This window comes from Panthera onca, chromosome D3, assembly GCF_046562875.1.
Source record: "Panthera onca isolate mPanOnc1 chromosome D3, mPanOnc1 haplotype 2, whole genome shotgun sequence".
NCBI classification, from domain to species: domain Eukaryota; kingdom Metazoa; phylum Chordata; class Mammalia; order Carnivora; family Felidae; genus Panthera; species Panthera onca.
Window position 1 is genome coordinate 29726286 of NC_138350.1, and position 26877 is coordinate 29753162.

Here is a 26877-nt window from a genome sequence, read left to right on the forward strand (position 1 = left end):
AAAAAGCAGTATAATTTACCCACTGGCCACAAATGTTTGTATTCCTCCCACCTGAAAAATACATTCACTCCCCTCCCCCTACAAGACCTCCTGCAAGTCTCAGTTATCATGGCATCAGGTTCAGGGCTTGAGTCCAAGATCTTACCATCTTAATCAGGTGCAGTGGGGATAAGCTGCCTGGGTTATGGTATCTAAAGTATAGCCCCTTGAGTGCAAGGGTTCTCAATATGAGGACTTGAGAACGAAAGAGACAGTTATTTACCACTCACAAATGCAACATTCTAGTCAACTGCTGAAGACTCTCCCATTCAGAAAAAGAAGATGGGAAGCACCCTAGTCCATAAGAGTTTTGAAATATAGCCTGATGCATGCTGTCAGTTCTTAAGTTAAGACTTAGTCCTAACCACGGGAATACTTTCTCCATGTCTCTTCCCTTTCTTTACTTTTTGAGCTCTTGGTTCCTTCCTTTTCATAAGTAATGACCTGTATTTGCAGCTGTTTTTTCATCCTGCTTCCTCCCTGTGGGACTTCTAAGACCCAAAGGCCTCTTTTCATTTTGCACGATTTGGTCTCTTTTTGTCCAAGCTAGCAAATAGTATGTTTGCTACTATAAATCTCTTACCTTTTTTAGTTTTCTATAAATATTACTGGATTTCATGCCGTGTTGTAGCAAAGCGACCCTCCCAAGTCCTTTTGAGATCAGCTTTTCGCTTCAGGTTTCCTGTGAAGCTCTTATATGACAATGCCTTTAAAATTCGTCTACTCTTGGGGCTCCTGGCTGGCTCAGTTGGTAGAGCATGTGACACTTGATCTCTGGGTGCTGAGTTTAAGCCCCATGTCGGGTGTGGAACCTAATTTAAAAAAAAAATCTTATACTCTTAAGATCCCTAAAGAAATTGGAGGCATACCTTACATCTTTCTGTTTTCCTGGTAGCACCCTGGATTTTCTCATAACCCAAAAACCATTTCTTCATGTTAGCATTATTTGACAGTTCCACATGTAGAGAGGCTGTAAATGAGAAACAGATACTTGAACCCAGTAAGTCCTGGTTCCTTTCAGTTGCATACTCTTTCTTTAGTTTCTCTTTCCTATCCGTTTTACTTTCAGGTATTTTGTAGCATGACTTCCCTTTCCTCCAGTGTCATTTCCTTCACTTGCTTAGAAACCCTTGCGGTCAGCCTCTTCACAGGCCATCAGGCTTCCACTAAGAGTCTCGTGGAGGCCCTTTTTGGGTCTCACTCTTATGCTTTTCTACATCTTTCCAGGTTCCACCTACCTCCTGGTTCAAAGGAAGTTTAGTTTTAGGTTTTTTTCAATAGCAGCACACCGTTTTTAGTATCAGTATCTGTGGTAGTAATTTACTGCTGCATAATAAGCCACCTCAAAGCCTAGTAGTTCAAAACAGCATTTATCTTGTTCGCCAATCTTTAGTTTAGGCAAAGCAGAGTAGGGCAACTCATTTCTTCTTCATTTGGCATCAGCTGGCATAACTGGAAGCTGGAGACTAGAATCATCTAAAGGCTTGTTCATGCACGTGTTTGGCTGTTGAGGCTGGCCTTTGGCTAGGACGTTGGCTAGTCTCAGCTGGAGTATCTACATGAAGACTCACTAGGTAGCCTGGGATTCCTCACAACGTGGTGGCTGGGTTCTAAGGGTGAGCTTCCCTAGAGAAAGAAAGTCAGATGGAAGCTGTATCGCATTTTCGAAGCTGGCCTTAAAAATCACAGCAGTTCTGCATATTCTGTTCACTAGAAACCAGTTACTGAAGCCAGCATATATTTAAGGGGCGGGATTTTCACAGAAGTATCAACAAATTTATAAAATGACCACATCCACTCACCTTGTCTTACCAATCATATATAATGGATGGAAGACCTTCCCAACTCAGCATCACTGAAACTCCAGCCAGTTTTGTTGTTGTGGTTGTTGTTGTTTAGTATGATCTCTTATTTTCTAGAAAGTAACAAAGGATTACAAGACAACAGTATTGAATTAAAATTTTTTTTGCCTCAAAAAAATATGTGGATTATCCAATTAAAGTTTTATACTGGGAGATGTGATTTCTTAACCTGGAGAATCATTTCTCCTGGGAATGCAATTTGTAACACCCAAAGTTCAAGAGACCCCAAAAATGAACCACCAGAGTCCAGAGTCAAAGCCAAGCAGCAAGGGTCGTTTTTATTGCAGGTTCGAACCCGGTCCTCCGTGCACTCGTTGCTGGTGACGCTAAGAGGCCCCGAGTGAGGTTTTTACAGCCCTTTTATAGACAGGTACAAACAAGTCATGGGGAAATTAGGAATTTTCCACAGTTACAGGGCCGTAATTGGTTGACATTTAAATTTGAACACTTAGCAGAATTTGATTGGTTCCAGCCTTTAGGTCTAACCACAAGTGGGGGTACGGGTATCTTAATGATTGGTCAGGAATACGTGGGCGCACCAAGCAATTGTACAGAAGTGGAACAAGCTGGTTAGACTGGTTAGGTTTTAGTTTCCCGTAACTCAAGCTCTGTACAGAAGCGGAACAAACTGGTTAAGTTTCAGTTCGCCTAGGCCTCTCAAGTTCAAATTAGCATTAAAACATTTGCAGCTCCGAAAAAGGCCGTGGCATTAGAATCATTACTTATAGATTCATGAATTAGAGTCTTATTTTCAGAGTCTTATCTTGGGACGTATTTTTGGACTCGGGCATACATAAGTCAATATGATATTGCTAAAACTTCTTTAAAAATTATGGAGTGTTAAGATGGGGGAAGGGCTAAGAGACTTTCTCCTAAGAGGGGACTTATTTTATGAAAGAAAGATATGAAAGAATGATAGAAAAATAAAAGTACAGGATCAAGTGCAAATGTCGTGTAGTAAAGACAACGATAGCAAAGATCTATTTCAGTAACACCTGATGGCTTTAACTTTGCTCTTGATTTTCTGAGTTGTTTAAGGTTCCACATTCTAAGACAGGTAACATTTTATTGCAAATGAGTTTATTTAAAATTTTGAGTGCCTGGCTGGCTCAGTTACTCTTGATCTTGAGATTGTGAGTTCAAGCCTCACACTGGGCTTAGAGATTACTTAAAATCTGAAAAAAAAAATTGATAGTAGTTTTGAGTTAGACTCTTTTCACTCCACTTCCAAACTATAGTGTTTTATTCATGCAGGCTGATGTCCTTACAACAGAACTGGAAACTACATCTTCAAAATGTCTACACCTGGATGCAAAAAATCAAATTCTTCAACAAGAGTTATTATCAATGAAAGCTTTCAAAGAAGAACGTGAAAAACTAGAGAGCAATAACAAGAAGTTAAAACAAGTAGTAGTAAAATTGAAACAATTTATGGAAATGAATATGGTAGAACGCAGTCAAGTGGAACAGTATAAATGGGAGATTGAAGAAAGAGCACGACTGGACATAGTAGAAAAATTACACGAAGTCAACCTGTTTTTACAGGTTAATTGATTGATCTTTAATGTGCTTTCATTCATTTCACTGCAAATTACATCTTGGATAGATGTACTGTATGGGTTTCCTCTACTTGCTTTATGGTAATTTGTAGATTTCTGGAGGCATTTGTTCCTCCCTTTAAAGATTTCAGTTTTCATCACTGATCCTACTAAATCGAGAGGAAAAGAAAAAATGATGATTTAAACAACTAGTCTCACTATTAAGAGGAAAAGAAAAATTATGATTTAAAAATTGCACTGTACTTGGATTATTCTTAAGTTTATTGTTGACTTTTAAAATTTTGTCATTGATTCTATTATTTGAATTATCAGATTGCGTAAATACTAATACAAGAATGATTGAACTTTAATTTTATAAATCATATTTAATTCAGTTGACATTGATGATAAATATTTTACACTTGAGCTTTTTTTTTTCATTTAAAATTGCTCTCTGAATCATTGACTCAGAACTAAAGGAAACAGGTATAATTAATTATTCAGATTATAGCTATTTTAAAACTATCCCGTTAATTTGCTTTAGGCACAAGCAGCAGCTCAAGAAAACTTGGACCAGTTAAGAGAAAATGCTCATGCTTCAACGAGAAGTCAAATGGAACTTAGAATTAAAGATCTGGAATCTCAGGTCTCTACAATGAAGACGTCTCAAGAAGATTCTACTAAAACAGAGTTGGAAACCTACAGGCAACTCTACCTAGAAGAATTAAAAGTTAGAAAGTCCTTGAGAAATAAGCTGAACAGGTAAGCCAAAACAGAATCATAGACAAGAAATTTAGCTTATTAATTTACCTCTAAAGCATAATTTCTGTGGAGCTAAGTTCATGAGATGAATAGGAAGTGAAAGCCAACTAGATCGTGTAATTTTAGAAAATGATGTTTCTAAGTGAACTTACCTTTGAAATGTTAGTCCAGGACAGTTTGCATCCCTCCTCTTCTTTTTGGTTTTACAGGACCTCTTCTCCCACCCACCCCTGCACCCCCTGCCCTGTATATTTTCCAATGATCGGATCTGCTAGTCTTTAAGTGCATTGTTTGAAGCTTTCTCATTTAGAAGCATATTATTATAAAATTGCTTGTCAGAAATACCCTAAATAGAAATGTCAATGAGTTCATTTTTGAAAGATGACATCCTTAACCTAAAAGGTCAAGTACTACTACTACTCATCCTGGCAGCTTGGTACATTTATTCTCTTGATTGTGAACTTTGGTATTATTACTAGAGTGGGCCTTGAGACAAACTATCCTTTATGGTTTTTCTACTTTACATAATGGCACACATGCGAAATTCAGAAAGACTCACACAGGGCTGAAGGGGAGTATAGTTCCCAAAGTGGCTAAAAAGAACACCATGGTGGGAGGGAGGTATGTGGAAGGCTGAAGACAGAAAGGGCAGATTCTGCCTCCAGTGCCTTGGTAACTGTTATAAGCTAATTGCCTCTGTAGCTGTTTTAGTTCTTTCTGATCACACCTCTGCCATCTACTATCTCCCCTAGAGCTTGTTGGTCTCACTGATTCCTCGGTGTCAAATGCTCAGTTTCTTTGAGATAGTAAGTGAAATGTACAAGAGTGGTGAAAGCAAACGCTTGAAAATGTCTTTGAGGGATGGTTTATTTTTATATCTGTAAACAGGCTTACTAAATATAAGTATGTATATATACTGGCATCCTGAAGGATCCTGTCAGTACAGCCATTCCAGAAGACAGCAAGTATTATTCGTTAAGCCATGTACATCACTGATAGCCACTTCTCTCCCTTCCCTAATTTGAATTGTTAGTTAGAGATCCCCCTGGAAACACAAATATTTCTTTAGAACAATTTTAAAAGTATAATTTTAGATAGTAGGTGTGCTCTGTCACATGTTCAGTGTTAAAACACTGTTCAATGGCAAATGCTATTTACTATTATGGAAACTTAAAAAGATGTAAGTCATTTAGGAATGATTTAGGGAAAAAGAAAATGTATTTGTGTTTTTTAATCTTCGCAGGACTAACGAGAGACTGTCAGAGAGCAATACAAAACTTCTTGCGGAGAGACAGCAGCATCAAACTTTACTCAGGACTCTTACTATGAGCTCAGGCCTGGAAACACCTTATTGTGGACATTTTGAAAATAATTCAGTGCTCAATGGAAACCTTACTCCAAGAGGAAACTTAGTGATTCCTACCTTAAACCCACGGCCGTCCCATGACTACTGGGAGACTTCCTTGTGGAAGGTTAGTTATATTATCTGTTTTACTTTGGGTTTCAGATATCTGATATAATTGTTGCTTTTAATTTGGTGAAATTCTGAGTTGTTTAAGTAACTAATACATACGAAGTAAAAGTCATAATTATCTGTGCTAAGAAAGAACTGAGGTAAATTTTATATCTATATCTATATACACACACACACACACACACACACACACACACATATATATATATATATATATATATATATATATATATATATATATGTTAGTCCCTTGATCTCTCATTTCCAAGAGATACTTATTTTTATTTTATTTTAGCGAGAGAATGAGTGAGTGCATGCAGGGGAGGGGCAAAAGGAGAGGGAGAAAGAGAATCCCAAGCAGGTTTCATGCTCAGCAGAGCCCAATGTGGGGCTCAGTCTCAAAACCATGAGATCATGACCTGAATCAAAATCAAGATTTGGACACTGAAAAAAACTGAGCCACCTAGGTGCGCCACAAGAGACACCTTGTATTAACTGTATTCAATAAATATAACCAAACTGACCCATGTTAAGTTTCTTGAAAAGCTTTCATTTACATTTGATTTTAGAAAGTAAATGTTATTGCCTGCTGACCACAGGTACACTTAGATGCTTGAACTTATTTTCAGTTGGCAGTGGTTCATAAACATTTGAAGGTTTTGCTATCATCCAGTTTTTGCACCCCTGTATGTCAGTGAATGATCGTCCTCCAAACACTTAACGACATATGAATGTTTACGATTTAAAAGAATCCAAGGGGGTGCCTGGGTGGCTCAGTCATTTCAGCGTCTAACTCTTGATCTCAGCTCAGGTTTTGATCTCAGGGTCATGAGTTCAAGTCCTGCATTGGGTTCTACACTGAGCATGGAGGCTACTTTAAAAAAAAAAAAAAAAAGAATCCACGGTAAGTCCTTTTTATGAATTAAATCAACTTGTAACACTAAAAAGGTTAATTTCTCTTTTAAGTTAAATTTTTGCTATTTTCTAACATGAGAATGCATCTTTAATTGCTTTCTTACTTATGGCACTCTTTTTTCTTTTTCATTTTTTTTTTGACTTATAGCACCTTTGTTTCAATTTTTATAAAATATCTTGCTGAGCGATTGTAGAGCATTTTATAAATAGCTAAATCAAGCAAATATTTGAATTTTTAAAATGAAGCTTTTATTTCTTCAAATGAGTTCTTTGCCCCTTTCTCTTTTCTTTTTCTGGAACCCCTTGAATGCAAGTATTATTACACTGGATGTTGTCCCACAGGTCCTTTAACCCAGCCTCATTTTTAAAGTTCTTTTTTCCTTTTGTTTTCCAGCTTGGATGATTTCTACTACCCTGTCTTGCAAATTGTTGATCTGTTCTTCTGCATCTTCTTATCTGCTGTTGATTCCCTCTAGTGTATTTATCATTTCTGTTATTGTATCCTTCAGCTCTGATTGGTTCTTTTTTATATTTTCTATCTCTTTGTTGATGTTATCACTGGATCTATTCATTCTCCTCCCAAGTTCACTGAGCATCTTTATGACCTTTCCCTTGAACTCTTTATGAGGTACATCACCTATCTCTGTTTTACTTAGTGTTTTTTTTTCGTAGGTTTTGTCATGTTCTTTCATTTGGAAGGTATTCCTCTGTGTCCTCAGTTTGTCTGACTTTCTATGTTTGTTTCTAAAATGGTTTCTTTCAATTTTTTCTCTCTTTTGAGTGGGCGTTGCTTTTGAACAATGTACATTGGTTATGAAGCCAAGGAAGAAGAGAATGTTTCTGTAAGTGTTGTCTAGTCATTTTTCTTGGTGGAGCTGTGACAGGTGACACTGGGTAGGCGACAAGTAACACTGCTCTTCTCTTTCTAAATTCAGAACACAGGAGACAGGGAGATGGAGAGAAACTTAGTAGCTTTATTACTAATACACACTAACAAATTGGAGGATATGATTTAGGTTATGTTAGCCACATTGGGCTTCCTCCCAAACTGGGCACTTCCCCACACAGTTGTAAATTGAGGAAACAAATGCTTGACACCCACCCTGGGGGCAGGGTGCTTACCACAGAGCTGAGAGCTGACCCAAATTCATGTTACTGTGGGCAGGCACATCTTTTCAAAGAGGAGATTCAGAAACACATAAGCACTGCTTAGCTCCTTCTCCCAAATTCACCCATTAGGTAAGTCTCCCTTCCTGTCGGGAGGGAGAGAGAGATAAGTCCAAATGTGAGAAGTGAAGGTTCACCTATTATTTCTGACTGGATTTAAATTATAAATAAAGTGAATTGTGTCTTTTGTACATACCAACTAATGATGAGAGGTTAGACAGAAGCATGCTAGATGGGAAAGAGAAATCTGTGTTGGGTTTTAAATTTTGCTATAAATAACCACACAATGGGTTCACTCATTTGTTGACTGATTTTGATAAGCCAAATTTTCTTTGGAAGAAATAAATCATTCTTTCAGGAAGAATTTCCTCAGTTTCAGCTTGCTTGCTTCACCTAAAGATTTTCTCTCTCAAGTTCTCTGTCCTGTGGTTTAAAAAAGTTGTGCTTAAAAATTGACTGCTACTAAAAGGAGTTAACATAATTTCTGTTCCTTTATTTTTATTCATGACTTTAAAATTTGTAATTTAGTTAGAGAGCTACTATTGTGTGCCTCATACCTAAACATTATTGAGCCACATGACAAAGTTTTATGTATTCATTTTCTCTGAGTTATACTTAAAATATACGTATTTTTCCTGACTATGAGGAAGTAACTGGCATAGAACTCTAGGCTTGATAAGACCAGAAGTGTATTTCTGATCTGCATCTAGTTGGTTTCATGACCGCAGGCAAAGTACACTCTCTCTGAGCCCTTTTTGTCTATTACGCAAAATTCGGGATTTTGACTAAATTAGTGACTTTTATACCTTCAAAATAATTTTTTTCAAAGAATAGAACATAATTTTTTTTTTTTGCATTAAACTGTATTGTGTAAAACAGAGAGAAGTAGAGCTGTCTAACTAAAGGAGAGATGGAGACTATGGCTGTGACTTCCTTGTCCCTCAATCCTGCGGTGTCTCCAACCGAACCTTAGATTTCTAAGGGCCATATTTGAATGCTAACAGTTAATGAGAAAATCCTTCTAATTAAAAATTCTTTAAAAATGTTCTTTGAATTAAAATTTGCTGATATATAGTTTTTCTGTGTATAATTTTCTCACCCTCTTATATTTCTGATAAATGGAAAGGTATACATAAAAGTACACATGTGTCCTTATTCATGGACTTGAAAGCTATTTTCACCATCAAAACACAGTTTTTACCTAGAAATAAGCATAAAGGTCACAGAGGTACCTATTTAGGAAAAGAACTTTTGGGGAAAAGATGCAACATTACCTTGGTAGTTCCTTAAGTCATGTCATGTAAAAAACGTGGTTTATATTTTATATCGTATTTATTAATGGTAATATAAAATTGTTTGAATAAAGCCTACCCCCATCATCTGGTATTGTTATTAATTTTATAAGTCTGGTATAGTAATGTTGTCCCATTCATTTTATAAGGCCTGAATATAATGCTATTGTCAAAGATGTTATGGTTCCTCAAAAACTTAAAAATAGATATTCATTAATTCCACTACTGCGTATTTACCCAAAGAAAATGAAAACACTAATTTGAAAAGTTGTGTGCATCCCTACGTTTATTGAAACATTGTTTGCAATAACCAAAATATGGAAGCAACCTAAGTGTCCATCGATAGATGAATGGATAAAGAAGATGTGTAATATGTATACAATGAAATATACCTCAGCTATCAAAAAGAATGAGATCTTGCCATTTGTGACAACACTGATAGACCTAGAGGATATTATGCTAGGTGAAATAAATTGGAGAAAGACAAATAAATACCATCCGATTTCACTTACATGTGGAATATAAAAAAACCAAACAAGTCAACGAACAGAATCATAACTACAGAGGACACACTGGTGGTTGGTAGAGGGGAGGTGGGTAGAGTGTAAGGACAAAATAGGTGAAGAGGAGGAAGAGGTATAAATTCCAGTTATAAAATAGATAAGTCATAGGAATGAAGAATACAGCATATGAAGTATCGTCAATAATAGTGTATTAATGTTGTATGGTGACAGAGGGTAACTACACGTACGGTAGTGAGCATAGCATAGTGTCTACAATTGTCCAATCTGAATTTGTATACTGAAACTAGTGTAACATTGTCTGTCAACTATACTTCAATTAAAAAAAGGTATTAGGGAAAACAGTCTCTGAAAATATTGGGAAACATGTCAGCCAAAACATTTGTCCTCACACCTAAATTTGTAAAGACATTGGAATCCTTATCACCAGTGTTGATTATGTTCAGTACACTATTTTGGAGCCCGTTTGGGGCATTCAGGGAGAGGCTACCTTGTATAAGAAAGATCTAAATAAGAACATTCTAGACAGGAACAGTTGTAATATACAGTTGACCCTTGACCAACATGGTTTCCAACTGTGCGGGTCTACTTTACTTACACATGGATTATTTTTGGATACTGTATAGTACTGTAAGTGTATTTCCTCTTCCTTCTGTTTTTCTCAATGTCATTTTTGTGCCCTGGCTTATTCTACTGTACAAAACATGTACGGATCGACTGTTTATGTTACCGGTAAGGCTTCCAGTCAACAGTAGGCTATTAGTAATTAAGTTTCGGGGGGATGAAAAATTATATGCAGGTTTTTGACCGTACCCCAACCCCTGTGTTATTCAAGGGTCACCTGTAGTTGGAAATATTTGTACACATTTCATAAGTAAGTAGATAACCATAACTTTAATAAGTCAAGTGTTTCCAAACTTGGTCCTAATTTGGAGAAAGGAAACAAAGTTACAATTGAAAATTGTGTACTGTTTTCCTTATCTCTAATTGAGAAAGTTATAAATCAGATGCTAAGTTTGAAAACTGTTGTAACCCTCTATTTTTCCTTTCTTCAAAGAGATTTTCTGAAATCTTTGTGTGCATATGAAAAGAAGTAAGTGTTTTAGTCATAATACAGATAGCAAAATATTATTACTCAATTTTTTGCCAGTAGAATTTCCACATGACAGTATGACAGTCCCACTTTCTTCATTTTATATGTATTTAAGAGTCAGTCCTGAAAAATTAATAGCAAAAGCATTCCTTCAAATTTTGTTTTTCTAAAAGTGAAAGAATGGAAAGCCCATTTTAAGGAACAATTCATTAAGGTAAAAAACTGATTCAACTTTCATAAATGGCAGATTTTCTAATCATTTCCAAATAATAATTCAGTATACAATATGATTCTTGTTTAAACTTTTTTGTACCAGTAAGATCAAACATCACCTTTCAGAGATTATACACATTCAATAGATCAATATTAATTGTGCTTTTTATCAGATTCACTTAAATAGCATTATATATGTATATATAATATACACATATTATATATACGTATATATATACACACACACACACACATATATATATTTATATATACACATATATACGTGTGTGTGTGTGTATGTATGTATGTATCTGTTCTCAATTATCTAAAACTAACATAAAATAGGTAGGAATTTATTTTATTCATGTGATTGTCTTTCTATGTAAGCAATCCCTAACTTTGGTTTAATCTCTACAAGTATTGTTTTAAGACCGCATGTCGTAAGCTATATATAATTCGTACAATGTCTTTTGTTTACCTTACACATTCTAAATAATATTTGACTTATTTCAGGGGCGCCTGGGTGGCGCAGTCGGTTGAGCGTCCGACTTCAGCCAGGTCACGATCTCGCGGTCCGTGAGTTCGAGCCCCGCATCAGGCTCTGGGCTGATGGCTCGGAGCCTGGAGCCTGTTTCTGATTCTGTGTCTCCCTTTCTCTCTGTCCCTCCCCCGTTCATGCTCTGTCTCTCTCTGTCCCAAAAATAAATAAAAACGTTGAAAAAAAAAATAATATTTGACTTATTTCAGATGCAGCAGGAGTTGGAGGAAGGAGTAACCAGAGCACTAGAAGAAGGTATGTTGCCAAAAATGTATGAAGTTAGATATCATTGATTTCTGAAATAAACTATAAATAGTAAATGGCATCCCTTTCCATTGTTTGGATAATGGATACCGCATTCACATTTTTTTTTGTACATATCTAATAAAAAATGTAAAAGCATGAGCATAATGAAGAACACACTTCTTCCTCATTTAGTCCTCATGTTTCATAGCTCTTTTAAAGTCTCCCAAAAGTCTAGGGGCACCCAGGTGGCTCAGTCGGTTGGGCGACTGATTTCAGCTCAGGTGGGTTCAGACCCTACAGAGGGCTCTGTGCTGAAAGCTCGGAGCCTGGAGCCTGCTTCAGATTCTGTGTCTCCCTCTCTCTGTGCCCCTTCCCGCTTGTGGTTTGCCTCTCTCTCAAAAATAAATAAACGTTAAAGAAGTTTTTTCAATCTCCCTAAGTCTATATATCTGTTATTATTTCTGGCGATAATCTTCCTTCACTGGTGCCATCCCTATGGAACTGTCAACCTGCACAAGTCTCAGAAAAGGTGTGCTTTATCAAATTGTTGTTTCCCCTAGTGATAGAAGACCCAAAAAGCCAAAGTCGTCTTAGTAATGCTTGATTAAGTAATTAGAGGTCATATAGCTGTCACTTGACAGGTAACAGGTTTCAATCTTCACTCATTGACTTTGTCGTTGCTTTTGCCCTTGCGTAAAACTTCAAATTCCTTAGCATGGAATGAAAACACCCAAATCAGTTTGCTTCTTGCCAGATTATTCAGCCTTGTCTCACTATTTGCCCTACTCTGCTGCTTTGCTCTAGCACCTTCTCAAACTAAACTACTCATAATTGCACAAGTGTTCTTCCTCACATCTAGCTCTTTGTATGTGCTTCTTCCCTCTACCTAGCATACTATTTCCTTGTCCTTCAGGTGTCAGCTTACATATCACCTTCACCAAAAAGCAGACAATATTGACGCAAAACTGGGATGTCCCTTCTGTATGTTCCAGTAGTGCTGTGTTTTATACCTGTCACTTTCATCTGTATATCAAGGAAGGTCCTGTTCAGAAATGTTGGGAAATGCCTGTTTGATTTTTCAGTTTATAGTTTATGATTGTTCAGGGTGGACTGTGTCCTCATCTTGTGATTTCACCTTGTAATGAAAAAACCAGATGGGGCGCCTGGGTGGCGCAGTCGGTTAAGCGTCCGACTTCAGCCAGGTCACGATCTCGCGGTCTGTGAGTTCGAGCCCCGCGTCAGGCTCTGGGCTGATGGCTCGGAGCCTGGAGCCTGTTTCAGATTCTGTGTCTCCCTCTCTCTCTGCCCCTCCCCCGTTCATGCTCTGTCTCTCTCTGTCCCAAAAATAAATAAAAAACGTTGAAAAAAAAAATTTAAAAAAAAAAAAAAAAAAAGAAAAAACCAGAAACTCTGATATTTATCCACAATAGCAATTAATTCAGTGTGCAACCCTGAGCAAAATATATTTAATACTAATCTTGGGTTTCATATTGCCGTTGTACGTAGTTATTTTTCAATTTTCTTAACACCTTTTCATAAAGGCCCCAACTTTCTTTTTTTCTTTTTCTTTCCTTTCCTTTCCTTTATTTTTTTAAGGACTTGTAGTGAAAAGCATTTTGGAGAAAGAAGATAATTCTTTCTTTTCCTTTTCAGCTGCTACCGAAGTTGAACGAGGATCCTGTAGAACTCCTTTAGTATCTACTGATGATTCAATTCTAAATCAAGATCCAGTATGGAAAGCATCACGAGAATATGTACAGATTTTGAACAAAAATTATATGATTTGAAAAATAAATAGAAAAAATTTACTGGATGCTTACAAAACATTTTCATTGTTTCCCAATTGAACACACTATATGGCAAAATCTTGATTAAAGGAAAATGTTTTTGTGTTACATGTGTGTAATGAAAATCTGTATAATATTTTAAACTATGTTTCTTGGCATCTCATTAACTTTTAAGCACATTTTGTACGTGGAAACCAGCACTAGAGGGTTTGACATACATCAGACTGTTCCACTCCCTGCTGTTTGAACAGCACCCAAACAACGAAGTTGTCATTAATACTTCAGTAGTGTTCATGGATGGCTTTTTTGTATTTTCCAATTTTTATCACTATATGTGGGCCTAAAGATTTAGACGTTAGTTTGATGTATTCCTGCTATGGCTATTGCCAATGTTTGTACATATTACAATTTTTTATAGTGCCATAAAACCTATTTATAATTTTACTTGTCAACACTGATTCATAGCTCTTTCCACATAGAGAAGTAAGATTTGCCTAAGGCTTTTCACCTTTTCATTTATTTATTTAGTTAGTTATTTTTGATTTGCTTTTTGGAAACAAAGTTAGAGAAAAGAAAAAATAGAGAAACAAACAAACAAAGAACTCCCCCCCCCTCCCCGCCCCAGAGCCATTTGCAAGTAAATTGCTAATGGGATGCCTGATTCCTGTAGCATTTAAATCCTACAAGTCAGTACATTCCACATAACTACCATACAACCTTCACAATCAGAACATTAACTCTAATACACTTGTCCCTTGAACAATGGGGTTAAGGGCTCTGACCCCTGCCCCCCCCAGTCAAAAAGCCATGAACAACTTTTGACCCCCAAAGACTTAACCACTGCTACTACCAATGATCTTTTGTATATGATATGTATCGTACTATAATCTTAAAATAAAGCTACAGAAAAAAAATACCATGAAGAAATTTATAAAAGAAAATACATTTCCAGTACTGAAAAAAAATCTGTATGTAGTCAGTGCACCCATTAAAACTCTTTTGTTCAAGGGTTCAGTATAATTCTATCATTTATTCCTCATAATTCTTTTTAAGTTTGCTCACTTATCTGTAGTATACGCAATACCAAGGAAGGTCCTGTTCAGAGCCATGTATTGAATTCAGTTGTGTGTCTTAGTCTCTTTCACTCTAGAACAGTTCCTTTGTCTTTCCTTGACTTTCATGACTTTTAACCTTTTGACGAGTCAATTCCAGTAATGTGGAATGTCTTTCAATGTGGATTTTTCTTAGGTTTCCTTACGGTAAAATTCAGATCATACATTTTTAGCAAGAGTATCGCTACAACCTACTCTTTTCATTGCATCCTATCATGTGACCTACAATTTTGATTTGTCCCAATACTGGTGATGTTAATGTTGGCCACCAGAGGTAGTATCTGCCAGGTTTCTCGCCTGGAATGTTAACTTTCCGCTTTCCAATTATTTAGTATTTTGTGGGGAAGTACTTTGAGACATGTACATATCTCCTTTCTCAGACACCCTGTGCCAGGCCACCTCTTCTGCAGATGGTTTGCCCCCCTGCAGGTTCTGAAAACCCACGCTGGGCTATTCTTCCCCTGTGCAGATGCCTCCCCACCCTGTCCAGTCTGTGATACTTCATTATTCTATATCATTCACTTTTCAGGCATGCTCTCACTTGAGCTCCAACACTGTGCAGGGTGACTGTCCCACACGTAATGCCTTCCCCATTCTGTCTAAGCTCCAGTACCTCACTCTGGACCCCCACAACTCCATGCCTCTGTTTCTAGGACTGAGAACTAAACTGTTGGGGATGAGAAAGAAGAAAGGAAGGAAGGGCTCCACAGGTCTTCTTTAATCAACTTGGCAAGCTCTCCAAAGCCATTTCTCATTGGAATTGCATTGAATCTGCCAATAGTTTGTAAGGAAAGACATTTCTTATACTGATTTTTCCAAACAACTAGTCTTTTAATTGTCTAAGCTTATTCCCCACAATATATTGTTTCTTACTTGAGTGTTTTATCTGCAGATTCCTTTGGATTTGGGGCATGTAGTGACATACAATCTATAAATAGTGGCATTTTCATTTCTTTCCAATTCCTAGAGCTTTCATTTTTTTTTTCCTTTCCTACTACAAGAATGACGAGTAAATGTGAGGATAGTGAGTGTTCATGTCTTCTTGAAATTGCAACATGTAAAACTAGTTTTCTACAACTATGTAGATAGTGGGGTTTTTTTAAGTGTATATCTTTTATCAGTCTCTTGGTTTGCTCTTGCCGTTTACAATAGAGCACCATCAACACAGTGTCTTATAGCCACACACATGTATCTCACATTTTTATGGGTCAGAAGCTGAGCAATGGCTTAGCTGGGTCCTTTGTTCAGGTTCTCACAAGGCTGTTCCCAAGGTGTCTGCTAGACGGCGCTTCCCCATTTGGGTGCTTCGATGGGAAAGAATCTGCTTCCAAGCCCATTGCGTTTGTTTTTAAGAGAATTTCCTTGTGACTGTATGACTGGACTCATTTCCACAGCTCTTTGCTAGTTGTCGGCTAGTTGGAGGCTTAGGTCCTAAGCATTCCCAGACACTTGTCTTAGTCCTTTTGGGCTGCTCTAACAAAATACCATAGGCTTGTGAAAAAAAGTTTTATTTTTCACAGTTCTGGAGGATGGGGAGTCCAAAATGAAGGCACTGGCAGATTCAGTGTCCAGCGACGGCCTGCTTCCTGGTTCATGGACGCTGGTCTTCCTGCTTGGCGCAGGGCCAAGGGAGCTCTCCCAGCCCTCCTCTATAAGGGCACTAATCCCATTCATGAGGGCTCCACCTTCATGACTTAATCACTTCCCAAATCCCCCACTTCTAAATACTATCACGTTGAACATTAAGTTTTAACACATGAGTTTTGGTGAGTGGGGACACAATATTCAGCCTAGAGCAAGGCTGTTCCTTGTTCGTGGCCACGTAGACTTCCTTGATGTGGCCGCTTAGTTTAGGAGGCCAGCAAGGAGAATGTCACTTCAGAGAAGGCTCAGTCCTCCTTGAAGGGTGTTCACGTGATCAGATCAGGTTTGCCTAGCATAATCCTCCTTTTGATTGACTCTGAATTAACTGAATTAATTATGTCTGCAACATTCCTTTACATTTGCCATATTCTAATAGCTAGAGTCAAGTCACAGATCTTAAGAGAAAAGAATTATAAACAAAAGGTGACAACACTAAAGGGCAGATATTATGGAGTCACTTAGGGTCTTTCTGCTACAAGTATATTGAGGAAGTTCCCTCATAATACTAGTTTTCTAAGTTCTGTCATGAATGAATATTGAATGTTAACAGATGTTTATTTCACATCTATTGAGATAGGTTTTTTAACTGTTTATTTTTGAGAGAGACCAAGCAAGCCAGCAGGGGAGGGGCAGAGAGAGAGAGAGACAGGATCTGAAGCCAGCTCTGCGCTGACAGTGGCGAGCCCAATGCGAGCCCCACGTGGGGCTGAAACTCACACACTGTGAGATCATGACCTGAGCCTAAGTTGGATGCTTAACCGAGGGAGCTACCCAGGCACTCTGAGATAAGTTTTTAAAATATTTGTGAATGGGGGAGGGGCCAAGATGGCAGAAGACCATGGAAGTTTTGTGTGTGTCTTCCATCCATGAAATACAGCCAGGCCAACACGAAACCATCCTACACACCTAGAACACTGATTGGAGGACTAACACAACAATCTGCACAACCTGAACCACAGAATTCAGCAGGAATTTACCCCAAAAGAAAGAGCATGAAGAAACGACAGCCAGGGATTTAACCCACACAGATAGAAGCAAGATGTCTGACCCAGAATTTAGAATCACGATAATAAGAATATTAGCTGGGGTCCAAAATAGATTAGAATCCCTTTCTGCAGAGATAAAAGACGTAAAAAATAGCCAGAATGAAATTAAAAATACTATAACTGAGCTGCAATCACGGATGGATGCAGTGGCGGCAAGGATGGACAAGGCAGAACAGAGAATCCGCGATATAGAGGACAAACTTAGAAGGAATAACGAAGCAGAGAAAAAAAGAGGGAGATTAAGGCAAAAGAGCACCATTTAAGCATTAGAGAGACCAGTGACTCATTAAAAAGGAACAACATCAGAATCATAGGGGTCCCAGAAGCGGAAGAGAGAGAAATAGGGGTATTAGGGTAATGTGAGCAAATCATAGCGGAAAACATGTACGAAACCTGGGGAAAGACACAGACGTCAAAATCCAGGACGCACAGAGGACCCCCATTAGATTCAACAAAAACCGACCATCAACAAGGCATATCATAGTCAAATTCACAAAATACTCAGGCTAGGAGAGAATCATGAACACAGCAAGGGGAAAAAAAAAGTTCCCTAACCTAAAGGGGAAGACAGATCAGGTTTGCAGCAGACCTACCCACAAGAACTTGGCAGGCCAGAAAGCAGTGGCGGGATATATTCAGTGTGCTGAAGCAGAAAAATGTGCGGGGGCGCCTGGGTGGCTCAGTCGGTTAGGCGTCCGATTTCAGCTCTAGTCGTGATCTCGCGGTCTGTGAGTTCGAGCCCCCCATCAGGCTCTGTGCTGACAGCTCAGAGCCTGGAGCCTGCTTCGGATTCTGTGTCTCCCTCTCTCTCTGCCCCTCCTCTGCTCATGCTCTCTCTCTCTCTCTGTCAAAAATAAACATTACGCGGGGCGCCTGGGTGGCGCAGTCGGTTAAGCGTCCGACTTCAGCCAGGTCACGATCTCACGGTCCGTGAGTTCGAGCCCCGCGTCAGGCTCTGGGCTGATGGCTCGGAGCCTGGAGCCTGTTTCCGATTCTGTGTCTCCCTCTCTCTCTGCCCCTCCCCCATTCATGCTCTGTCTCTCTCTGTCCCAAAAATAAATAAAAAACGTTGAAAAATAAACATTACACAAATAAAATAAAAAATAAATGCAGCCAAGAATTCTTTATCCAGCAAGGCTGTCACTCAAAATAGGAGAGAGAAAAAGTTTCCCAGACAAACCAAAATTAAGGGAATTTGTGACCACTAAACCAGCCCTGCAAGAAATTTTAAGGGGGACTTTCTGAGGGAAGATGAAAAAAAATTACATATACATACATACATATATATACATATACATGTATACATATACATATACATATATGTATATGTATACACATCAAAAGCAACAAAGATCATAAAGGAGCAAAGAACACCACCAGAAACTCCACGTCTACAAGCATCATAATGGCAATAAATTCATATCTTTCAGTACTGACTCTAAATGTCAATGGACTCGATGTTCCAATCAAAAGGCATAGGGTAACAGAACGGATAAAAAAACAAGGTCCATCTATATGCTTTTTACAGGAGACCCAGTTGAGACCTAAAGACACCTTCAGATTGAAAATAAGGGGATGGAGAACCATCTATCATGCTAATGGTCAACAAAAGAAAGCTAGAGTAGCCACACTTATATCAGACAATCTAGACTTTAAAATAAAGACTGTATCAAGAGATGCAGAAGGGCATTATGGCATAATCAAGGGGTCTATCCACCAAGAAGACCTAACAATTGTAAACATTTATGGGCCAAATGTGACAGCACCCAAATATGTAAATCCATTAATCACAAACATAAAGAAACTCATCGATAGTAATACCATAATAGTAGGAGACTTCAACAGCCCACTCACAGCAATGGACAGATAATCTGATCAAAACAATCAACAAGGAAACAATGGCTTTGAATGACACACTGGACCAGATGGACTTAACAGATATATTCAGAACATTTCATCCTAAACCAGCAGAATATACATTCTTCTCCAGTGCACACGGAACGTTCTCAAGAATAGACCATATACTGGCACATAAATCAGCCCTAAGTAAGTACAAAAAGATCGAGACCATACCGTGCATATTTTCAGACCACAACACTATGAAACTCGAAGTCAACCACAAGAAACAATTGGGAAAGGTAACACATACTTGGAGACTGAAGAACATCCTACTAAAGAATGAATGGGCCAACCAAGCAGTTAAAGGGGAAATTGAAAAGTATATGGAAGTCAATGAAAGGGATAACACCACAACCCAAAATCTCTGGGACGCAGCAAAGGTGGTTATAAGAGGAAAATAGATAGCAATCCAGGCCTTCCTAAAGAAGGAAGAGAGATCTCAGATACACAACCTAACCTTATGCCTTAAGGAGCTGGAAAAAGAACAGCAAATAAAACCCCAAACCAGCAGAAGACAGGAAATAATAAGGATTACAGCAGAAATTAATGCTATCGAAACAAACAAACAAACAAACAAACAAAAAACCCCACAAAAATACCAGTTGAACAGATCAATCAAGCCAGAATCTGGTGCCTTGGAAGAATTAACAAAATTGATAAACCACTAGTCAGTCTGGTCAAAAAAGAAAAAAAGGAAAGGACCAAAATAAATAAAATCAAGAATGAAAGAGGAGAGATCACAACCAGCACAGCAGAAATAAAAACAATAATAAGAGAATAGTATGAGCAATTACATGCCAATCAAATGGGTAATCTGAAAGAAATGGACAAATTCCTAGAAACATATACACTACCAACACTGAAACAGGAAGAAATAGAACATTTGAACAGACCCATAACCAGTCAGGAAATCGAATTAGTAATCAAAACTCTGCCACAAACCAAGAGTCCAGGGCCAGATGGCTTTCCAGGGGGAATTCTCCCAAACATTTAAGGAAGAGTTAGCACCTATTCTCTTGAAACTGTTCCAAAACATAGAAATGGAAGGAAAACTTGCAAACTCTTTCTATGAAGCCAGCATTACCTTGATTCCAAAACCAGGCAGAGACCCCACTAGAAAGGAGAACTATAGACCACTTTCCCTGAGGAACGTGGATGCAAAAATTCTCAACAAGATATTAGCCAACCGGATCCAACAATACATGAAAAGTATTACTCACCACGACCAAGCGGGATTTATACCTGGGATGCAGGGCTGGTTCAATATCCGCCAAACAATTAACGTGATTCATCACATCAAGAAAACAAAGGGCAAGAACCATAGGACCCTCTCAGTAGACGCAGAGAAAGCATTTGACAAAACACAGCATCCTTTCTTGACAAAAACCCTCAAGAAAGTAGGGAGAGAAGGAGCATACCTCGAGATCCTAAAACCCATATATGAACAACCCGACGCTAATATCATCCTAAGTGGGGAAAAATGGGAGAGTTTCTCCCCTAAGGTCAGGAACAAGACAGGGATGTCCACTCTCGCCACTGTCACTCAACATAGCATTGGAAGTCTTAGCCTCTGCAATCAGACAACACAAAGAAATAAAAGGCATCCACATCGGCCAGGAGGAGGTCAAACTTTCCCTCTTCGCAGATGACATGATACTCTATATGGAAAACCCCAAAGAGGCCCACCCGGCCCCCTGTGCCACTGGCCCACGCTGCCTGCGCCACCATCCACGCTCACCTGGACAACAGCAGCCTTGCCAGGGAAGGGGCTCCTGGCTTGAGCCAAGCAAAAAGCCACATCTGATGCTGCTCCTCTCAGCTTGGAACACCTGCTCCCAGGATAAAGTCCAAATCCTCTAGGAGGCTCCAAGTTTCCATGTAATCTTTCACTCTCGCCCAGGGAGGCTCAACTGAACTGCACTTCCCCCGGACTGAGGAAGGACTGAGCTGCCTCACCCCTGGCCTTCCCCCCAGGGCTCCTCACCCCACACTGGGTCGTGCTGCCCAACTCTCCTGGGGCCCCAGCACAGAGCCTGATGCAAAGGAGGCGCTGACCTTGGCCTGTTGAATGAATAAACGACACCCCGCCCCTCCGTCCCCAAATCCACACACCTGCACCTGCAGTCAGTGCTGCTGGGCTCTCAGAACTGGTCTGGGGTTGGAAAACATCTAGTCCTGCCTGGGCAAGGCACACCCCGATGAGGTGGCTCATGTACAGGAACTCGACGGGTCCCCCATAACGGGAGGGAAGGGGTGGAGAGCAGAGACACGGGGAAGGACTCCAGCCTTCCAAGCTCTCTGAGCAAGATGGCTGATGGTCCGGAGGAGACCCGGCAAGGAAGGAGGGGAAACAGGAAGGGATCTCAGTTCCCCCCTGGGTGCTCAATGCCTGGCACCATGCCAGGCTGCTGCTGCCTCAAAGGATGGGCTGGAACCCTGGCTCCAACGCCCCCCGCCCCCAACTCTGGAATCCTGCTCTCTTGGAGGCAGAAAAGCGGGGGCTGGTAGCGCCGCCTCAAGGGATCTGGGGAAGTGACCAGGCTGCTCCTGGCCCAGATCCTACAGCTCCAGCTCTCTGGGAGCCCAAGCAAGGTCATCCACCTCCTTCAGGAGAGGTGGCCTGGAGCAGGTGCACCTGGAGAGCCTCCATGGTGCTGGAACAATGAGCCCTTTCTCTTTTCCCTTCCCAATCCACCTCTGCCCACCCCTGCCTTCGAGGGGCCGCGGCACCCTTGACTCAGGACCCGACCGTCTCCACCGGGGGACACTCAAGAAGCTCTCACCAAATGGCACAGGCCACCACGCAGGGTTGTAGGCACCAGGCCCCTGCTCCTTCATATCGAGCCGCCAGTCTGTTCTTGCTCCTCTGATTAGTCTTTTCCCTCTGTTAGATCCCGAGAGCATTCCGGAAAAGGGCCGCAAGTGCCCAAATGTCCCACTGAGTGTGAGAAAAAAGAGAAAGGAACAGCAGTGACCAGACCATCACCACAAGGGGACAGAGTCATTCAGGAGTCAGGTGGCCAGGGTCCAGGCCTTAGCCATGCCACTAGCTTGCCGGGAGAGCCTGAGCACCAGGTGAAGTACTCCATCTTGTCTCACCATCACGTGACCATTTCACAGAGGGGGAAAGGCTTGGAGAGGGGACAGGACTCGCCCGAGGTCAGGCAGCAGCCAGCTGTAGGGAGGTCCTGGCTCAGCAGAGACCGCGTGTGTGCCACTGAAGCTCACCCAATGCTCAAGGCCTCCCCGTTCCTGCCGGACCTCAGTTTCCCCCACTGACTACCGGGGGCACAGACTGGATCTTCCAGCTTCTGGCTGACTTGAGTGTTCCAGGTTCTAGAAGGCCCACATTCTAGTTCTGCTGCTCCATCTTCCTCCTCTAAGTTCCATGATCCCGCTTCTCTGGTCTGGATCACGGGGTTCTACTTTCCAGGTGCTGTGTTCTGGTGCCTGGTCCCCAAGTTCGCCTCTCAGAAAGGTCTGCAGCCCAGGCAGGTTCTCCAGCTAACATGCTTCATTTTCATTCCCTGTATTCTCTCCCAGCCCCCAGCAGTCGGGGCCCATGGGTCACCACCTGGAGCTCCGGTTCCGTCGGCCCTTGGGGCTGCTTTAGGGCATGAAAATGGCTGGGGAGGCCTGCCCCAGGCCCCAGATCACTGGTCTGAAGAGGATACTGGAGATCATCCTCACGGCTGGGCAGGAACACCCTTCCTCGTGTCTCCAGGACCACGTTTCTGACCACCCCCAGCCCTGCCGGCCTCTGCCCCCACCAGTCCGCACTGCGACAACCCCCAAGACGGCACTTCCCGAGGACAGAGACCTTGGGTCATTTTTCTTTGGGGTCAGAGCCTGGTACTTCCTTAGTGGGTGTCTGTTAAACACTTGCAGAATGAATTAACCAGGTGTGCCCAGAGTCCCGGCAGGATTACACACTGTCACAGCCTCAAAGACCAGAGTTCACATATGACAGAGATGCTCACGCTGTGTGTGCGTGCAGGTGATGCGCACAAAACACGTGCTCAAAAACACAGACACGTTACACCCTCAAGTCAGCAGATCTATGCCCCTGGCACCTAGCCTGGGCCCTGGTACTTGGCTGAATAACAGCTGACCGAATGAATGAGGGCTCTGTACTAGGTATATGGGGGACGGAGATCAATCCTCACCCAGAATCAGGGCTCAGCTGTGATTCCAAAGACCATTTGCACGAGGTCGAACTTGACTACATTGTAGGAGGACCCCCTGGAAAGGCACTTCGGGGCCGGAGTCGGTAAGGAAGGCTGTCAACAGTGCTACGCACCCACCTGGGCACCCAGATGGAGGTGAAGGAAATAGCCCTAGGGCCACCTCTGGCTGGGAGGGGCAGAGGACAGCCTGGGGTGGGGTGGGCTGGCTTTCCAGGTGGAAGTGGGAAGGCGAGGGCCCTGAGGCCTAACCCACACGACAGGAAGGACAGCAGAGGTTCGAATGGAATTCTGGGTGTTCTACATCCCAGTAGCCCCAGGTCTGGACTCTCGCTGACCCAAATTCCGAGAAAGAGAGACACACGGGCTAAGCTGTCTGCCCCAGGCGCGCCTGTTCTGGGGGATGGGCCCGGGGCCAGGGTCCCTCTGGAAGCCACTCACACATGGTGACCCCAGAATCTCATGAATGGGGAGCTGGCTATTCTCAGGGCACCTTTTCTTAGACCTCTCTCCTTTCCATGGTAACTTCATTTCTCTGGTTATAAAGGTTTCACCTACAACCTAGGAAATGTGAAAATCACAGCGTAAGAAGGCTAATATCGCCCACCATCCCCGGGGCTAACATTTTGGCCTAAGTTCTCACAGGCTTTTTTTCCCCCCGCGCATCTTCTTGCTGGAATGAGCTATCGATGTGCATTTCCTGCCAGCTTTAGGACAGCAAGCATTTTCTCTAAGGAGCTTTGTCCTCCACATGGGAAGACCGAGGGCAGACCTGAGTCCTGGGGACTTTGCTCTCCTGGGCTTCTCCCATCCCCCCCAGACCTGACCTGGATCCTGTAGACAAATGCTCCAGCTGGGGACCGGAGTGGGGGGGGAGTACGGCCACACAGCACTGGGCTCTCCTCTTACAAGCCACAAAGGGACTACCACCCACTCCCCAGGGTGCTCTAGGTCAGTCCCAAGCACCTCAGGCCTTCAACGTTCCCTCTGTGAAATGGGCATGTTTGGCTAGCTATCTGGCCTCAAGGCTCCCCAGCCTGGTCTCTTCTGTGGGCTGCAGGGACAGTCACCTGAACTGGGCTGCACCTTACAGCTGCTTTCCCTGTCCACTCCACTGGCATCTCAGACCAGGCCCTCAAGGTTCTCAGCATCCTGTGGAGCAGCCAAATGGAAATCCTGGCAGGGCGGATCAGCCTGGCCCTTGGGGTGGGAGTCAGGCAGGGCTTCCTGGAGGGGTCTTAAAGGATGAGCCAGCACCTGCCAGGAGAGGAGGGGAAGGCCACTGCAGACAGAGGGATAGCATCTGCAAAGGCCTGGCGGCGGGGCGGGGCGGGGTGAGGGAGGTGTGTGTGGGGGAAGCCAGCACCTGGATTTCTAGTCTGGGTGGGGTGCTGGTGCATTTTGCCCTCCCCACATGCCAGTGCCTGGAGGCAGACCACAGAGTCTGTTACATCCCCCACTGGTGGCTGCAGGACCACTGCCCCTACTCAGGTATGGCCCCAAACTTCTGTGACAGCAATAACACGCCAGGCCCCACAGCAGTCCTGGACACTCCCGAGAGGGGTTTGCCTGGGGACCCTTTGGGGCCAGGCTCTGTGGTTTATTGACTCCGACAGAGGTCATCCCGCACAGACAGAATCCCCCTGACCCATTCCCTGGACCTCCCCACTGTGGTGGAGGAGCCTCACACCCTCTGCTCTAGTTCTTATGGCAGGTATGACCTTGGACCCGTCACCCACACCCTGTGGGCCTTGGCTCAAAGACTGAAGACTGATCTGGGCTGTTCCAAGGTCCAGATGGGACCAGAGCTGGCTCTGCCTGAACTGACCACAGGGGTCCCCAAACACCTACTATGTGCCAGAGCCCCCAACACTGCCTCTTTGTTTCTCTCTCCCGCCAGCGCAGAGGCGGGGATCTCTTCCCACCACCACCCCTTACAGACACAGAAGGCCCCTGGATGCAGGTTTTCTGACCCTGGGATGTGGGCATAGGTGAAAACGTAGAGCCACACCTCCAAGCCACAGCTAGAACCAACTGAGATAATGTGTTACTGCTTCATAAACTGTAGAGTGCAGACTCATTGATTTTTTTTCGCACAACGGGCAAGGCTCCGTTCTGCAGGACCCCCTCCCAGCTGTGTGACCCTACTAAGTCACCTGTCTAGGGCTCAGTTTCTGTTGAACAAAATAAGGATTACATCAGCACCCCCTCCCAGAGCTCCTGAGATACTGAAATAAAATCAAGCAAGAAAACACCAGCCCCTCACTCCCATCCGAGACATAAATGAGTTAGGACCATTAATATTCACAGTCCTCTGAGATGGCCTGGAAGGCACCTTCTCCATCTTTCACTTCAACCGGCCAATCTGCATTGCTTCCGGACGTGGCCCTCACCTGTCACACGACTCATCACCATTCATTAAGCAGTTAAGAAAGTCATCAAATGCCTTTTGCATGTTAGGGCTGGTGCCGGCCCCCAGAGAGTGCCTGTGCGCCCAGCCTAGAAGCCCCACCTGTCATGGGCAGCCCTCCCTTGTTCCGCCTTCCCCGGCCACCATCACTCACCCACCATGATTCCCCCAGGCTGCGTGCCAGGCCCGGGCTAGCAAGAGCGGGGCCGCGATCGACCAGTCCAGAGTATTACACAAGCTCTGTGGGGTCTGTGGCCAGCTGGGACCTGTTTCCAGAAGGAAACAGCAGCAGCAGGTGCCTGGATAAAGGCAAATTGGGGCGTGGGGGGTCAGTGTGGTGTGGTGTGTGCAGAGCTGGGTTAGGGTAGCAGGGGGCAGAGGCTGAGAACACAAGCGGGGGCAGGGTCATAGGGATCTGGGTTAAGTGCAAGGGAGTCTCTTAAAGCTGCCTGAACTCCACTGGGCCGGGCAGTGGTTCTGGGAGTCCACAGGCCTCTTTATCCCCAGGACAACATTTTAAAATCTGGGTTTCCAGCCCCCTCTCCCGCAGTGGGATTATGAGTCAGCAGGGTGTGGCAGGACCTGGGAAATCTGTATTTTCCCCAAGCCGCCCAGGTGAGACTACACGGGGCTTCCAGAGACAGAGCCCCAGGACTATGAGGGAGAAGGGAGTGGCAATCAGGGCCACAAGGAGGGTGGCCTGGAAGCCAGGACACCAGTGACGTGGTTGTTTTGGGCGTCCAGGCTTCAGAGACCGTTCCCTTTTGAGTGACCGAGGCGCCCATCCAGGGGGCCCCATTGGGCTCTGGGGGTCCTACAGGCTGGGCACAATCCCAGCCCCACCACTTCCCGGTCCTGAGCCCCAGCCCCCAGGCACCCTCAAACTGCCAAATGGGGAGAATAATAGTACCTGCTTCAAGGGAAGTTAGCAGGCATAGCTGGGATGATGCAGACAAAGTGCTTGGCCCAGCGCCCAGCACATAGTAAGTGCTCGATAAATAGCAGCAAATTATTATGACTCAGAGGTCCAGGTGGGGTAGAACAGCCTGGGAAGTCATCCATTATGGGTCTCGGTAAACCAGAATCCTGGAGACTGCCTCTGGCCACCCTCCCTCGCTCAGACCCCCATCTGGGC

At 42.7% G+C, this 26877-nt stretch overlaps 1 protein-coding gene across 1 annotated transcript in view; it reads left to right on the forward strand.

Moving 5' to 3' along the window:
- Window positions 1–11722, forward strand: part of LOC132665715 (ankyrin repeat domain-containing protein 26-like) — a 104912-nt gene extending 93190 nt beyond the window's left edge. The window contains exons 15-18 of the mRNA XM_081790851.1: window positions 3156–3446; window positions 3984–4201; window positions 5445–5673; window positions 11624–11722. Coding sequence (XP_081646977.1) covers window positions 3156–3446; window positions 3984–4201; window positions 5445–5673; window positions 11624–11707 — 822 coding nt within the window. The 3' untranslated portion in view covers window positions 11708–11722. The remainder of the gene's footprint in view (window positions 1–3155; window positions 3447–3983; window positions 4202–5444; window positions 5674–11623) is intronic.
- The last annotated feature ends 15155 nt before the right edge of the window (window positions 11723–26877 follow it).